Raw genomic sequence first — 17,991 nt, forward strand, 5'->3', positions numbered from 1 at the left:
TGTTCATGTTACAGCTCACTCATGTTCATCACTGTTATGGCCCTCTTCGATGTAAGCATTCTCAAGAAACTTCTTCGGAAATGTGAAAAGAGGTCTGACTTTGACAAACTTGTCTGATTGCTGATTGGTCCAAAGCATTATTATTTTCAAAATGAATATTTGAGAGAATATGTTCAAATTTGTTTCTAGATATTGCTTGGGAAACTAGAGCACTATTCGTATCTTGTGCTCGTTTTCAAAACATTCTCCTTCTGGGAAGTGGAATGTAGCCACTCGAAAAAAGCACTCCAAAATGAGACATTTCAGATTGCTAATATCTACCCGCACAGATATATTTTTCTGAGATGCATAACGATTTGGTTCATCAGTGATTTTTCCAAGAATCGTTTCATCAAAGAAAAGTGAAAACAATTGCGAAGGGGTATATTTGGTAATATTATCAGTTTGGGGCTTTTCAAAAATATCATTATTGCTCTGAATATCTTCTTCTCACATATTGATAAAAACATTTTTTTATCTCTTTCCATCACACAATTTCTCAAGTACTCTGCGATTCAAAGCAAAACACTTGAGAGTAAACACTATAACCAAATTTGCTAAAGCTGAAGATCTCAGGGTTAGTTGATTAGTGAATTTGTGAATGGTGTAACAAGTTCTTTGAATTAACATTTTTTTCAGCTGACTTTTGAATTCAATAATATTTGAGAGATTCTTAAGAGTTATTATGAGCATGTTATACAGGGCTTTTCATGATGAGCGGTAATTAGCCGTTTCTGACAAACTATTTAACGGATCAACCTGAAAATTTCACAGTATGCATAAATCAATATGACCTACACGCCTAAAATATTTCAGACGAAGCGGCGTTGTCGCTTCTACTATAAAGTAGCGGCTTCTTTGATTTTTCAAGTGGAACACCCCGTATATAATATATTATGATTCATTATCACTTTGTCAACAAATTAATATACTATTTCCCTATACCTATCTATTACCGTTTAGAATATATAAATTTCGATATTTTTTTTACCAAACATGAACTTTTATAAATGCTGATAATCTTGAACTCTCTTGCACTAAAACGATCAAATTTGAAATGGAGTGGAGTGATACTATGAGGATCTTCACTTCGAGTCATATTTTCATTTGCCTCATACAGGGTCTTCAAAAAATGCAGATACTTTTATCTCATGAAAAATAAGTGGAACTCAATTTTTTCAAATGGAACACCCCGTATATTTCAACATTTTTGAGCTCTTCATCCAATTTTAGATTAACTTTGTTCAGATAATACTATTTCTATTTTGAACCGTTTTCGAGATAAACTGTTTCAAACGGAAACTGACGTGGTTTTCTTGCTCGTTTTTTTGAATTCATCACTTATTTTGGATATTCAACTTTTTTTTTTATACTTAATAATATTTCTTTTTGATCCAGTTTCTTAACTGTCTCAGATCAGTCAATTCAAAATTGGTATGTACCTACCTTAGAAAAAGTTACAATTTGTATACATTGAGGTATTGGTCAACGTACTACAGTACACATTAATATTTTTTAATAGTGTGCTTTGGAAAAATAAATAAACCAATTATTTAACGTCGAGACTTTCGTTGGTGGTTTTGACTGATTGTGATAGCTACCAATTATAATAGAATAATGTCGAAATTAGGTTACAGTAATGAAGATTTCTTGAATTTATTAATAATTTATGGTGAGTGCAATATAATTGCAAGTAGAACATGCCGAGTATTTCATGAAAGATATCCACAACTTCCAAAGCCGAATAATAATGTGATAAATCGACTACTAAAAAACTGTAGGTTGAATGGAAACTTCCATCCAAAAATCATTCGTAAGAAGACTAAAGTGGATGATGATGACAATGGTATAACAGTTTTGGGATACTTTCACGCATTTCCAAATGCTTCTCTGCACGAGGCTGAAAGGGAGATATAGGTATACCCTACGTGACAATTTTTCGAATTCTTAATAAGCATAAATGGCATCCCTATAAGTTCTTCTGTGTCCAACATTTGAAAGAGACTGATTTACCTCGTAGAGTGGAATTCTTTGAATGGTTACCTGTCAAGACTCAAGAGGATGAACATTTCCTTGACAATATCATATGGACAGATGAGGCCAAGTTCACAAAAAATGGAGTTTTCAATAGACACAACAGTCATTATTGGGCGCCAGAAAATCCCCATGTTGTCCGCCAAAGGGGTTTTCAAGGAAGATGGCAATTCAATGTATTTTGTGCCATAAAGAATGAGTCAATTTTTTATATCGAGTTTTATGATGATAATTTGAATGCATCAAAATATGAAGATTTACTGAGGAATGGAATTCAAATGATTTTAAATAATAAACCAGGAAGATAACGTGTATGGTACCAAATGGATGGTGCTCCACCCCATAATTCTCATTCAGTCAGCGAAGCTTTAACTGAAATCTTCGAAGACAGATGGATTGGTAATAATATGGACCTTTTCGTTGGCCTCCCAGAACACCAGCTGGCAATCCATTAGATTATTTCGTGTGGGGTTTCATTAAAAATATGGTTTACTCTACTCCAATAAAAACAATGGAAGATATGAAATCGAGAGTTACAACTGCTTTCAATAGTTTGACTCCAGACTTGATCAGAAGCGCTACACATGACAATCTTTTGAAGAGATTACATGTTTGTTTAAGTAGTAGAGGTGGAGATGTGTTTGAACATATTCTGAAATACACTGACAATTAAATTAACTCATTAATTTATGGGTTTATTATTTTCAGTTCGTGTTTCAGCGTTAATAAAACTATTGTTTGAAGAGAAGTTTCATTCGATGGTTGAGGAGTATTTTAATAATTTTCTTTTCATTGTATTATATGTCATTGATTGAGAAACATCAAACGAAATCTGTTTTACAAAAATGAGTGATGAACAAGGAAACCATGTCAATTTCCGTTTGAAACAGTTTATCTCGGAAACGTTTCAAAATAGAAATAGTATTATCTGAACAAAGTTAATCTAAAATTGGATGTAGACCTCAAAAATGTTGAAATATACAGGGTGTTCCATTTGAAAAAATTGAGTTCCACTCATTTTTTCATGAGATCAAAGTATCTGCATTTTTTGAAGACCCTGTATGAGGCAAATGAAAATATGACTCGAAGTGAAGATCCTCATAGTATCACTCCACTCCATTTCAAATTTGATCGTTTTAGTGCAAGAGAGTTCAAGATTATCAGCATTTATAAAAGTTCATGTTTGGTAAAAAAAATATCGAAATTAATTTATATCTTCTAAACGGTAATAGATAGGTATAGGGAAATAGTATATGAATTTGTTGACAAAGTGATAATGAATCATAATATGATATTATATACGGGGTGTTCCATTTGAAAAATCGAAGAAGCCGCTACTTTATAGTAGAAGCGACAACGCCGCTTCGTCTAAAATATTTTAGGCGTGTAGGTCATATTGACTTATGCATACTGTGGAATTTTTAGGTTGATCCGTTGAATAGTTTGCCAGAAACGGTTAATTAACGCTCATCATGAAAAGCCCTGTATAATTTACACCCACTGTACTGTACGCTTTTTTTCATACAAAGAAGTTTTATGAGCGTTTGGTAAGATTAGATCTTTAGAACGAGTATTGTGGTTATTTTTTGGAAAAAAGGATGAAAATTGGATTAATTTTTGAAAAGATATTCACTAGCCTCTAGTATATAAGTGCTGTCAACTATAATAATTTTTAGCTGTTTAAAAGCATCTCTACATGAATCTCGGTTCCCTATTTTAGCTGTTATTCTACCAGCATATTTCTGGAGGAGAAACATCCTTTTGACAGAAGTACTCATGTCACATTTGAGAATACCATATCAGAGTGAATGGAAGTTAGCTTGGTACAATGAAGAGTATAGTAGAGCTGTAGTGATTTGACATGAATCTAATAGAATAGCAGCTTTTCTTCAGTTTATTAAATATCAATATGTTGATTTCACATTAATTTTTTATGTACAACAATTCCTAGCATATTTACAGTTTCTACAAGACTAATTGATTTTTCACTATTTTTATATATTATCAGATTCGATTCCCTTTGACCACGTCTACTGAACATGATGGTGTTAGTTTTAGATTTGTTGAGTTTCAAATTGTTCTTTTCAGCTCACAATATGATTTTATCATATATACCCTTAGCATTTTTCTGAAGTAAAGTGAAGACAACATGGATATGTTGTCTTCAACAATAAAAATATTTTTATCGTCAGCATAACTTGTAACGAATGCCGAGTTTGTTTTACTTATGAAAGAAATTAGATTATTAGCAAATAACAAGACAAAATGGGCCCTTACACTTGATCTATAAAGCTTAGATAGCAAGAGTTCATGGTCCACACAATCAAAAGCACATAAGAAAACTATAAAAAGGCCCATGAAACATTACTTACCTTGTGAAGGTAACACCATATTCAGCCAGTATGTGTCTGAAAGTTACCTCTTTGCATGTAAAGAGTTCATTTTGAAATTTTTCCCACATTTTTTGTGTGAAGATGAAGAAGTAGAAAGCCGAAACCTTTCTTCCACAAAAATTATTCTCCCCTAAAAATATACCCTATTTATTTTGAGTCAGTTTTCTTTTTCATTCTGGATTTGAGTGTCATTATTCATTATTGGGACTCTGCATTTCAAAAGATCAGTGAGATGGTTTCTCTTGGTTGCTTTGCCATGGAAATGAATCTGAAACCACTGAAAGAAAAGTAGGATACATTTTCCACATATATGGTCATATAGCCATGTAAATAAATAATTTTTTCTTTAGTTATATATTTTTTTTCTTAAGCTTCAAAAAAATACTAGCTTTCGGTTTAGGCATATGTTTGGTTAAGTTTCAAATAAGGAAGTTATGTAATTAGGATTTTGTTATCTTGTGTGTATTTCCTCAATAACTTATTGATGGTAACGTGTTGAACACAAATGTGTAATATGTCATACTATTTATATTTGTTTTGCTTTTTCAAATGTTGCATAACAGGTCTAATTTCAGATCAAAATAGGGTTGAAGCATACGCTGCAAGCAGTTGGACCAAATATAATAGTGGATACCGATTTAAAAGATTTAGCCTTATTCTTATCTCCACGTCAAGTCCATATACTGTTGGAAATCGTTAATGCTTTTCTGAATGGTGAAGATTTAAGGTAATTTATTCAGCAATTTGGATTGTAGATTTTTTTATTGAATTGTTAAAGTTTGTTTTGAATAGGAGAACTAATACTTTGAACACGTAATCAACATATTTTCTACCACCTAGTACTGCATCAACATTGCACATTAATAGACGGGATGTCACCACAGAAGTTTTTTGCGATTATTTCAAACCTTTCGACTGCGTAAACCATGACATTCTGCTCAAGAAACATTACTATTGTGATATTGAGAGGGTTACTTATGAATGATTTCAGTCGTATCTATTGGGTAGAAATATCACTGGAAGAATATGGGATTTCTTTCTAGCACCAATAGGTGCCTTCATTTATGTCTGGCTTGCATTTACGCAATTATTTTTATCAAGTACTTTTCTTGGTTATTCACATTTTGTCTTCAATAGAGGATCGCCCGCCCGGTACTGACGATGCCCAATTGGCTGAAACAGATGTCTACCGGTGGCTCTCAAATTGAAATCAATATGGGAGTGATCAGAATAATACTTATCTTTGTTTGTTTGAAGGTGGTTGACAATGTCAACAATCCGAACTAATGAAATACTTATCTATTTATTTTGTATGATGATAGAACAACATTATAAAATTATTACCAAAGCCCTAACTTACTGTTGTAAGTTGCTTAGAAATCGATTTTGACCCTACAAACCGAATTTCAGCTCAAAATTCGAAATTTGAATTTGTTTGTAATTTTCATATTCAATTTCAATTTTAATGGCTCTCAATAAGAAGCTACAGAAATGATAAAATAGTCGAAATTAATGAAATAAATGAATTCATAATAAATATTACCTTTTTTCATTCTTATTCATACATTATAACGAATTTATTATTTTAGTAGCTTTTTAGAACCATTAATTGAAAATCGGACCTGAATATGAAATTCGAATTTTGCATTGAAATTCGGTATGAAGGGTCAAAATCTATTTCCAAACAAATTTTTCGAATGAGTTATTTCGGTATCATCAACGCGAAGCAAAATATCGAGAATTTGCTCTTTTCAGTGGATCGCAGTAGGCTGGGTTTAAGGCTGTCATAAAATCTTTTTTCATAACACAGGGGTATCTTCATCTTAAGTGTGTCACACTGTATAAAATTCATGTTCAGTAATTTTGGGGGAGGGGGAAGCTTTTTGTCTCTTCTCCATCATTGAACAAAAAATGTGGGAAGTTTCCGAACGAACGAATATAACTACAACAAAATATAAAGATATGCAGATCATGCACAGAAGTTCCTTCCACATACAAACTGACAAAAATCCTTTCGGAGCAAGTACTCATGAAAAATAGAAACCCAAAATGCCTTCTTCGGTAACACTCTTTGATACAAAATATAAGGCATCTAATAATATACATAGCTTTTATAGTAATTTCAAGTTTTAATTTGTGATGTTCAAAACATATGTGTACTATTTTGACTATTTGTCATTGATAAACAATGGTTTTATCTTCATTGCTTTCACAACATTGTATATATTATGATTATTTTTTAACTTATGTCTAATTACAGCTATTTTGTGACTAGCCTGATAGATTTATATAATGCAGAGTAGCTATTCTATTTATGTATAGACATTTTTGATGAATAAATACTTGATTACTGCCTGGCAATAACCTAGGTCGAATTGTCTATTCGAATTCAACTTTGCTATACTCATTTTCTTTGGACACGCATTTTTGAAATGCATATGGTTTGCGCTTTCTCAAATAATGTTGAGAAATCACACGTTAAAAAGTAAGACCTCGTTAATCCTTAGCTCGCACAAGTTTTGAGTTCTGAGAGTTGTCGTTCGTAGGGGAGCGACAACTGGTTAACGCACATCAGTTGAACGTACAAAGTTTTGAGGTTAATGGCTGCAACACGCGACCAAATCTGTAACCAACTATTGTGTGTTGCGTCTACCGTGCACAAGATGGCAAAACTACAGTGGTTCTGAAAATGAATCACTGCAACCAGAGCAATAGCTCTGTTGAGAAGGTGGTACACTTTATTTACCACCGCCACCAAAGGTGGTGGTACATGGTGGTTTATTCTATGAACCGTGGTTGCCTAAAGAGTTAAAAGATAAGCCCTCGTTAATCCTTAGCTCGCATAACTTTTGACTTCTGAGAGTTGTCGTTCGTAGGGGAGCAACAACTGGTTAACGGGAAAACAGATTATCCTCTCGGTTGTTGTGACTGCTGGTTGGGTTTTTTGTTGATCTGTATATGTTGCTTACGAGTACACTTTTTAACCCAATATTTCATCCTCATGTCTGTTTTCTAGTACATTTGCGAAGGCGATTGTTTCTTGGGTTTCCCGAATCATTGTGTTTTGTATTTTTAAGTTGTAAGAGTTCAGATATGTGAGAAATTCCATGTATTTCGGTTTGAAAGAAGGCTAAACAAAAGAGTTAGTGATAATATTCAATTGATTGGGTCAATAGTCTTTCCCTCAGAAACTTTTCTCAAATAGTGTAGATAGTGAATTATAATGAACTTTTTCTCCAGTATTCGGGACTCAAAATCCAGATATGAGGCTCAGCCAATGTCAAATTCAGATTTTCTGAAGGTGGAAAAACTATTAAGGGCTCCATTAGAACCTAGAAAGTTATATGGCATAGAAGGTATTCATAAATGGTCAACAGCAGGTCCAGGTAATTTCTTTTTTTTTTTTGTACAAGTTACATTGTGATTTTAGAAATTAATATTATTTGTGATATTTTCAGATGGGAGTGATACAGAAGATGAATATCAACCCATAAAAAGTACAATGAGTACGATGTACGAGAGTGCTGTTTCTGAATTTTCTGAGAGTATGAATTCCAGTATGTCAAGTATATTTAGTTACTCTACAGAATACAGTCAAGCTAGTAGAAGGAAATGTAAGTTCCTTTCAATATATTATGTAAAATAACTTTATACATCTATTCCACACATTCAGAAATTAGTGGAACAAACTTTCTGCATCTTGAATAATATTCATTCAAGATAGTGTGGTAAAGGTGCAAATCACTGTATATATTTTTTCTAAATTGAACGACACTTAACAATCACAAAAATACGACTTGAAATAAAATTGAATTTACTCATCTAAAAGTTCATTGCAATGTAGCATATCAACGTCACACAATTTCAACCAAGAATATTCATGACTACCAAATCTCTTCTGAGTTAACATCTTACAAGAAATCAAAACAAAACTTTGTTATGATGCTACTTTGTAGTGGAATCTACTCTTGATATTAACCTTAATTAGTTCTGGCAATAGATATAGTTCAAGTAAACGCTATATATATATATATATATATATATTAACAGAAGTTAATATCGGACATAGCACTCAAGAAAGTGGCAAACCATAGACACGTGTTTCGGGCTTTTGGCCCATCATCAGTATGGTGTAAGGATGGACAACACTTGGTTACCAATAGATAGAAATACAAATGCACGGAGCCACCAGCAGGAGCCAACCGCACATTTGTGGTTTTAATTGATAGATCTTGTGTTTGTCCATCCTTACACTTGGCTGCACCATACTGATGATGGGCCAAAAGCCCGAAACACGTGTCTATGGTTTGCCACTTTCTTGAGTGCTATGTCCGATTTAATAACTTCTATTTCTATATCAAAACACTCAATAACTTTTATATTTGTATAATTTCCTGAACCCGAATGTCACGCAGGTAGCTATTGCTGCCTCCGTGGTGATTTTGATAGTTTTCTTGTAAACACAAGATCTATCAATAAAAACCACAAATGTGCGGTTAGCTCCTGCTGGTGGCTCAGTGCATTTGTATTTCTATCTATTGGTAACCAAGTGTTGTCCATCCTTACACTTGGTTGCACCATACTGATGATGGGCCAAAAGCCCGAAATACGTGTATAATACCTTATCAAATTTTGGAAAATTATTTTTACGCCTGATGTTTTGTTTCAATTTTCCTCAAATCAACTCGATGGGATTAAAAACATAAGAATAGGGGGGAAGTCTCAGTATGGTGTGTCCATACTTGTATGTATTTCATGTATTTCATCTTTTCTAGAATTTTTATCCGGTACTTTGATGAGCTATCGTAAATGATAGGAAGCGTTGTCAAGAATTATTACACTATTCACATCCAAATTTGGCATCAATGTTATTCGCATCCAAATTTGGCATCAATGTGTTTTCAAACCATTCCTCAAAAATATTAGCTTCCATGTTCTTATGATAGTCAACATTGCAGTCCTCAAGTTTTTTCCACATAATTTATAAGAATTCGGAGCCATCCTTCACTTCCTCCGCAATGCACAATGATTAGTCGCGATCCTTTGTTTGCAGGCATGTTAGGCGTACACATTCTCGAACCATTAGTCCACCCTTTCGCAACTGTGTCGTGAGTGTCATACCAAGTTTCATCCAAATAGAAATTTTGTCGTTCTTGTTTATATTTAGTTATTTGTTAGTATTTATTACGCAATTCCACTATTCTTCTGCTTTCCATAACTGCTTGACGTTTGTTTATTATTTTAAATCTGAATACTAGTTTCTTTATCCAATTCTGAAGAGTTTTGTCACAGCAGCTCATTGCTTTTGTAACAGTCGTATATTTTTTTTCAATGACTTCATTAGATGAACATCTAAAGGTTTTGGTAATCCCGTATCACATCGCGTCTTGCGTTCATCAGGTTGGTTTTTGACTATTTTACGTACAGTTGAGAAAGGAATTTCGGTCAAATCTGATGTTGCTTGTAATAGTTTGTTTCCCTCGAAACCAAACTTGAGATGTAGATTCTTATATACATTGAAATATACACTCTATGTTTCAATATTCAAATACATCTGAATCTTATTGACTGGTATCTCTTTTTGTATTTGTCCAAGGACGCTAAATTTCAAGTAATTATAATTGCACCAATATCGAATTTCAACACTCAAATCGCGATCAGTTCCTGAACTGAACATTGACGACACAACGGCGATACTCATCCCCACGTTCTATTCGTCACCGTAACATGACTTCAAATTTAATTTTATGACTCTTCAGCCAATCATAAAATCCGGTTAGTAAAAATTATCCAATACGAACCGCCAGTTCTTCAGTCAACGTGGACTAGTTCGCCGCGGCATTATTTCTCTGTACTGGTTTTTTTGGCCTTTGAGATGCGGATAGCTTCAAGTATTCACAATAATGTCTTGTATTTGGATGTATTTCTGCTAGACAATAAATCTCTTATTATTATTATCATATGATGCATATGGTTGTTATGGCATTATTTTTTTACAGCTTTTAGTAACGAACAAGACTCCTCAGTTGAGGTCTCTCATATAACAGTAAATTTTGATGTTTTTGCGGTAATCTTGCTACACGAAGATTTGTTGGTGCCAACCGCCGATGACAATAAGATTCTGGTACTTTCCAGCGTTGAACAGATGCAGCAAGTTTCAGAAAATTTCTTTGACCAATTCAAAGATTTTGTCACCTCTAATGATGCCACCGAGGACTTCATAAACTTTAAAGAAAATATCAACAGTAAATGCGATCGTAACTGTACAAGGTAAATTTTTTATCACCATAAAGGTATTCAATCTGATATTCAAAAGTATTTTACTAGAATTCAAGTCTTTAAGTTTGTAGCCCCCAACGTTTTTTTTTTGTTGATATTTGTGTTGTGAATCTATATTTCACTTTTAATATGTATTTTTGTATTGTAAATGTTTATATTATTTCTTAGAATAGAATAACTTTAATTGATTGATTTACAGTTCATATTTATATTTTGTTTGCTCAAGGTTGTTGGCAACTGGAGTGGAGTTTCAGGGTAGACAAAAAAATGTCGCCTCTGCTTCATCCATGGATGCAGACTTAGGTGCAAGCAACTTAGATTTATTTGAATACTTGGTGGTCGATCGTGAATTGCAAGCGATTCCCCTTCTTCAATTTCATAAATCTCCGTTTAGTATTGTTCAAAAAAAACCTTTCGAAGTCCATTTCAGAAAGGTCAATCGAACGAAAAGAAGATCCCAGAAAAATAACGGACCTAAAACCAACATTTCGTAAGTCTTAATCAATGTTATTGTTATATTTCCACTACCTTTTCCATTTTTCTAGGGTATCGCTTGGCAAATGCGAAGTTGATTTTGACATCTCGATAATCGACAGATTGAGTGCTTTAATGAACCCCCCAGACTTTTTTATAGATGAATCTCTGGATAATTCATTTGCTGCTGGTAAAGGTCACCCAACGCTGGATTCGATCACGACTGAAGAATCCAGGATAGATTTGAAAGTTACATGCCTTCACTTAATTCTGAAATTAAGGTATGTGAATTTGATATTTCGGACATTGCAGAAAACAGTCCTTGATTTTTTCTCAGAGTATTCAAAAATATTTCAGGGATTCACAATTAGAAAACTTCATTATCGATACTTCACAAAATTTTATTGTCAATTAAAAAGTTCTACTGTTCATAAAAAGTTCTTCATCCACTCACATCAAATTAGAAGAAAAACTTTTCATCATTCAGGGAGAATAAAAAATTAGCTATAAATGCATGTCATGCTCAGAGTAAATCAGTCTTATATTTTCCAATACATTGTCATTCCTGAAAATAAAGCAATATTCTATTCTATCCATACAGAAACATGTTATTTGGGAAAGTTTTTTAAATTGATATTTTTTCACGAATAATAATTCATGGGCTTCTAATTTTCAAACTATTAAGTCCCAGGTCATGAGTATACTAGGCCCAATACAACAGTTGATAATAATAATAATCATAATAACAATAATAACATTTATTTGGTAAGTAGGATACATTCCTAATATACAACAAAAAAATTATAACTAACAAATAATTGATTAATATTCCAAAACTCATGACTTATGATCTTATTAGTAATACCTTCAGTTACATTTGTTATAAATATGATGCAGTAGATCAGTTTTAAACCTTTTTAAAGTTGAAGCTGATTTAATTGAATGAGGCAATTTGTTGTATGTATCAAAACCTTTGACATATACTGAGTTCATACTGATTTTGGTATTAGTTCTATGTATATGTATGTCAAGATTATGTCTAGTGTAATACTTGTGAATATCATAATTTAAACAAATAGATTTTTTAAGATATGTTCCAGTTAAATCATTAACAATTTTATGCACAAATATCATTCTCTGGTATAAAAGTCTCTGGGATACCAAAAGCCAATTTAGGGTTGTTAACATTGTAATTACGGGAGTATATCAGTTTCCTCTCAATATAATTCTCATTACTCTATTTTGTAGTTTTTGTAGTTGTGCCTGTTTGTTCAAATTGAAAGAGTATAAAATCGAAGCACAGTAATCAAAGTGTGGTTGTATAATTGTTTTATAGACTAATATCGTGTGTTTAAAGACTTAGAAATTCTAGAGTAAAAATATAGTTTTTTCGAAATTTTCTTATGTATGTATTGAAAATGTTCTTCAAATGTGAGATTGCAGTCCAGTTGAAACCCTAAGTATTTTACAGTATTATTCACTTTTATATTTTCATCATTGATAGAAATATTTATCTGGTTTATATTGATTTTTTTATATTTGTATTTTGAAGTGAGGATCATGGCAGTAGTTTTACTCACATTCAATTTCAATTTATTAATTTTTATATATATTTGTCAACTTTTTGCAATATCACATTCATTTTCTGTACAGCAGAATCCAGGCTTATATCACTACAAGCTAATAGAGTATCCTCTGCAAACAGGTTGATAAATTCTCAGTTGACATGTATATTAATATTATTTAAATATATAATGAATAGTAAGGGGCCCAAAACACTCCCCTGGGGTACTCCATTATCGTTTAATATTTCATTTGAAATTGTACCATTGATTTTTACTCTTTGTTTTCTGCCTTCAAGATAGTTATAAAACCATTCATACACTTTGCCCTCAATTCCGTATATTTTCATTTTACTGAGGATTATATTTCTGTCGATTGTTTCGAAAGCTCTCCTCAAATCTAAAAATACCGCTACTACAAATTTGTTGTTATCTAATTTGTTTATCAAATAGTTAAGTGACTTCTGTAATGCTGATTCACAAGAGTACTTTTTTCAAAACCCTGACTGATTATCAAACAGAATCTCATTTTCATTCACAAAGTTTAGCAATTAATTTGTAAACAGCATATTCAAGTACTTTCTCAATGGGCGGCAACGTATTAATAGGCCTAAATTCCTCAGCTCTGATAGTTTTATTTACCTTAGGAATTGGAATAATAGTACTAATTTTTAGCAGATCTGGGATCTTTCCAGTCTGAAGTGTTGATAAGATTCAATATAGCATGTCCAGCAGTTTCAAAAATTTGTTTAACAATTTTGGCATTTAGGATTTCATATGTATTACATTTAGTGTCTAATGAAGCAATAATATCACGTAATTCTCCTAATGGAACCATTTTGAATTTAGTTATAGGCAAGTAAAGGTTAGAATCGCAATTATACCACACTTCATCACTTTGAATGCTCTCGATTATCTGGTTAATACTATTAACAAAATAATTGTTGAAATGTTCAATATGGTCAAACCACCAACACTGACATAAAACTTGGCAAGTTGACTTGGATGTCACAATAGGTGGTTCTACTTATGTCTCGCTCGCGTTTACGTAGTTATTTTTATTAAATACTTTTCTTGGTCTTCAGTCGAGGACCGCCTGCCCGGTACTGACGATTCCCAATAGGCTGAAACAGCTGTCTACGGATGGCTCTTGAATTGAAATCAATATGGGAATGATCAGAATGGTACTTATCTATATAACGGGTGATTTTTTAAGAGCTTGAGAACTTTTTTTAAAAAAAAACGCATAAAATTTGCAAAATCTTATCGGTTCTTTATTTGAAACGTTAGATTGGTCCATGACATTTACTTTTTGAAGATAGTTTCATTTAAATGTTGACCGCGGCTGCGTCTTAGGTGGTCCATTCGGAAAGTCCAATTTTGGGCAACTTTTTCGAGCATTTCGGCCGGAATAGCCCGAATTTCTTCGGAAATGTTGTCTTCCAAAGCTGGAATACTTGCTGGCTTATTTCTGTAGACTTTAGACTTGACGTAGCCCCACAAAAAATAGTCTAAAGGCGTCAAATCGCATGATCTTGGTGGCCAACTTACCGGTCCATTTCTTGAGATGAATTGTTCTCCGAAGTTTTCCCTCAAAATGGCCATAGAATCGCGAGCTGTGTGGCATGTAGCGCCATCTTGTTGAAACCACATGTCAACCAAGTTCAGTTCTTCCATTTTTGGCAACAAAAAGTTTGTTAGCATCGATCGATAGCGATCGCCATTCACCGTAACGTTGCGTCCAACAGCATCTTTGAAAAAATACGGTCCAATGATTCCACCAGCATACAAACCACACCAAACAGTGCATTTTTCGGGATGCATGGGCAGTTCTTGAACGGCTTCTGGTTGCTCTTCACTCCAAATGCGGCAATTTTGCTTATTTACGTAGCCATTCAACCAGAAATGAGCCTCATCGCTGAACAAAATTTGTCGATAAAAAAGCGGATTTTCTGCCAACTTTTCTAGGGCCCATTCACTGAAAATTCGACGTTGTGGCAGATCATTCGGCTTCAGTTCTTGCAGGAGCTGTATTTTATACGGTTTTACACCAAGATCTTTGCGTAAAATCTTCCATGTGGTCGAATAACACAAACCCAATTGCTGCGAACGGCGACGAATCGACATTTCACGGTCTTCAGCAACACTCTCAGAAACAGACGCAATATTCTCTTCTGTACGCACTGTACGCATTCGTGTGGTTGGTTTAATGTCCAATAAAGTAAACTGAGTGCGAAACTTGGTCACAATCGCTTTAATTGTTTGCTCACTTGGTCGATTATGTAGACCATAAATCGGGCGTAAAGCGCGAAACACATTTCGAACCGAACACTGATTTTGGTAATAAAATTCAATGATTTGCAAGCGTTGCTCGTTAGTAAGTCTATTCATGATGAAATGTCAAAGCATACTGAGCATCTTTCTCTTTGCACCATGTCTGAAATCCCGCGTGATCTGTCAAATACTAATGCATGAAAATCCTAACCTCAAAAAAATCACCCGTTATATAAGGAAGGAGTTTTTCCTCTTTGTTGAAAGATGGCTTGCATTCAGCCGATTCCCAAAAGGGAAAAGAAAAGTCTTCCAAATAACTATCAGTGATATCAAAAATCATTGAGAAAGCCGTAAACTACTATATCTTTGAATATTTGCAAGGCGACTTTCGATCGTATATCAACCATATTTGGAATAACGCAATCGAGAAATATAGAGAGTCAAGATCTGCTGCGCTTGATATTTTTAAAGGCTTTGACCGTGTGTGGCATGAGTGTTTGCTGGCCAAACTTCGATGCTATCGCTTGTCGAATCATTCTTGTGCATGTCTCTCCAGCTTCCTAAAAGTGGCCGTCGGTAGGTATCGCTCGAATATTTTTACCATCAACGCTGGTGTTGCCCAGGGATCCATATTGTCTCCAACCCTCTTTTTATTGTATACCAACTTGGCTAACGACATCACACTTGTCTCGTCATTCCATTTGGATTCCAGGACATCAGCTGCGGATGCACATCTTCAGCAGCAGCACCAGGTTGCATATCTTAATGAGGATCTAGAAGTGATTTTGAATTAGGGTGAAACTAACCAGGTTCAATTCAGTGCCAACAAGGCATCGGTTTTCTCCATAAAGATTAATGTGTCAGAATCGCAAATGATAATGTCAGGACAGACAATTCCGCTTTCTGCTTCGATAAGTTTGTTGGGTGGTAAAATGGACACCAATATATCTTGGCACAATCATGTCGCTGGAATTGCATATGCTGCTTCTCAAAAGCTTGAAACACTTTTCCAAACCAAAAAACCGTACACACCTCAGCAATCCGAGGTCCGAGCATGTGAAGGTATCTCTCTACGCCGACGACACGGCTCTCCTCTTGTCTTCCATGGGTCGGGAGCTCGGGATCGTCTATATGCAACGTGCATTGGGCGACCTCGAGCGCTGGTACCTCGAGTGGAAGATCTGAGTGAACCCGGAAAAAAACTCAGGCGATAACCATGGGAAGAACGACATCTCCTCCGGCTATGAAAGTGAGAATCTCTGGAAGGGAGATTGACTGGCAGACGCGGGTCAAGTACCTCGGTCTTCTAATAGACCGTAGGCTCACCTGGAACCCGCACTTGTTAAGCGTGAAGGCAAAGATCCAGGGTCGGGTGGCAAGCCTGTACCCTTTGATCAATAGAAAGTCTAAGTCGAGCCTCAAGAATAAAATCACGATCTATAACACGATGTTCAAGTCTGTCATCATGTACGCTTCAGGCGTTTGGGGACAAACGGCTCCGACTAACATCTCCATCCTGGAGACCTTACAAAATAAAATTCTACGGATGATTGTGAATGGTTCGTGCGGAATGAAGCCATCCGCGGAGATTTGAAGCTGCCTTCCATTCAGCAGTCCATCCAGTCGAGGAATCGGCGAGTTTTAGATTGCGCTGAAACTCACGACAATCCGTTAGTCAGGGAGGCTATAGATTACGCTGTAGACGACCCCTGTCGAATGAGGCCCCTATGTCCTCCGTTAACAGATGAATAATATCTTCATCCATCTCACCCCAGCCAGGTAGGGGTACACCGCGAAGGGCAGTATGGATGTACTTTCATGCCACCATCACAAATCAGTCATGACCCATTCGTCCCTCTGACGAAAATCAGCCCAAAGGGTAAGGGAGCAAGGCTCCAACCTGCAAGAAACGATGATGACTATCAACACCTCAGCAACTTTTGATGCTTTATAAAGCTCAGATCAGACCTGCTTTGGAGTTGTTTTCATGTATGGAGCTCCGCCCCTAGGTATACCCAGAAGTTGTTGGATTTCATCCAGAAAAGAGCCATCCATCTGATTGTAGAAACGAACATCACTTGCAACGTCAATAGTTTGGAACATCAAAGAAAGGTTGGAGATTTGTCTCTCTTCTATAAATACTTTCACGGGAAGTGTTCAAGTGACTTGGCACATTTGATTCCACCAAGAGCGGTATAAATCAGAAATATGCGACGGACTGTGGCTGCTCATTGTTCTGAGGTTCAACTCAGTACACCTCGAACTTCACTGTTTATGAACTCTTTCATTTTGAGAACTCTTTCTGAGAACGTTTTTTCAAATGAATTCAATCTCCAACGATTCAGATCCAATGTGAATCGCTACTTCCGTACAGGCACTGCTCTTAGAGGAGTTTTTTTATGTAGTGCTTGTGTTTTGTCCATAAAAATATACCTATTTATTTGATTATTAAAATTCAAAAAATGAGAAATGAAAAGTGATTTTGTGTAACTCAATATAATTAGACTACATAGTTGATTCAGATAAAACATTCCTTTCTGCTCGTTTATAGAAGACATTATCGAAATATAAACCTGGTAGAGAAAATTTAATTGCACGATATTGCTATCTCTCTGACGATAGAAGATACAATGTTGGTCAAAACAGACCAAAAATGTACTTTCCATTGTGCAAAGGAATCATGTTGAGAAGTCCAGATTATCGAAATGTTCGAAAAAAATTGAGATCGTTGATTTTGATTTTTCTGCTTTAGAATCTTCATTGTACAGAATATGAGAAAAATGTATGGATATGTTTGGATGAAGTAAATGAAGACTACAATATGTATTCATTTTATTTTTCATTCAAAGTTTCGTTTACTTGTTACCATCCTCATAATTTACTTCAAAATACGGCCCTGTATTCTTTTTACAAATTATGCTGCCTCGCCAAACACT

The 17,991-nt window shown here is 34.7% G+C and overlaps 1 protein-coding gene across 3 annotated transcripts in view; it reads left to right on the top strand.

Annotated features, from left to right (window-relative positions):
* The window catches only part of Atg2 (Autophagy-related 2), a 151,450-nt gene that overhangs the window by 42,504 nt on the left and 90,955 nt on the right, over positions 1-17,991 (top strand). For 2 of the 3 annotated variants that reach the window (XM_074186199.1, XM_074186200.1), the window contains exons 6-11: positions 5,042-5,193; positions 7,707-7,852; positions 7,925-8,080; positions 10,466-10,736; positions 10,972-11,235; positions 11,291-11,500. In XM_074186199.1, the coding sequence (XP_074042300.1) occupies positions 5,042-5,193; positions 7,707-7,852; positions 7,925-8,080; positions 10,466-10,736; positions 10,972-11,235; positions 11,291-11,500 (1,199 nt within the window). The remainder of the gene's footprint in view (positions 1-5,041; positions 5,194-7,706; positions 7,853-7,924; positions 8,081-10,465; positions 10,737-10,971; positions 11,236-11,290; positions 11,501-17,991) is intronic. The other variant, XM_074186201.1, reaches the window with a different exon arrangement.

Source organism: Leptinotarsa decemlineata, unplaced genomic scaffold (genome assembly GCF_025532065.1).
Source record: "Leptinotarsa decemlineata unplaced genomic scaffold, Ldec_3_MD MMD2_tig00078422_RagTag_RagTag, whole genome shotgun sequence".
Taxonomy (NCBI): Eukaryota; Metazoa; Arthropoda; class Insecta; order Coleoptera; family Chrysomelidae; genus Leptinotarsa; species Leptinotarsa decemlineata.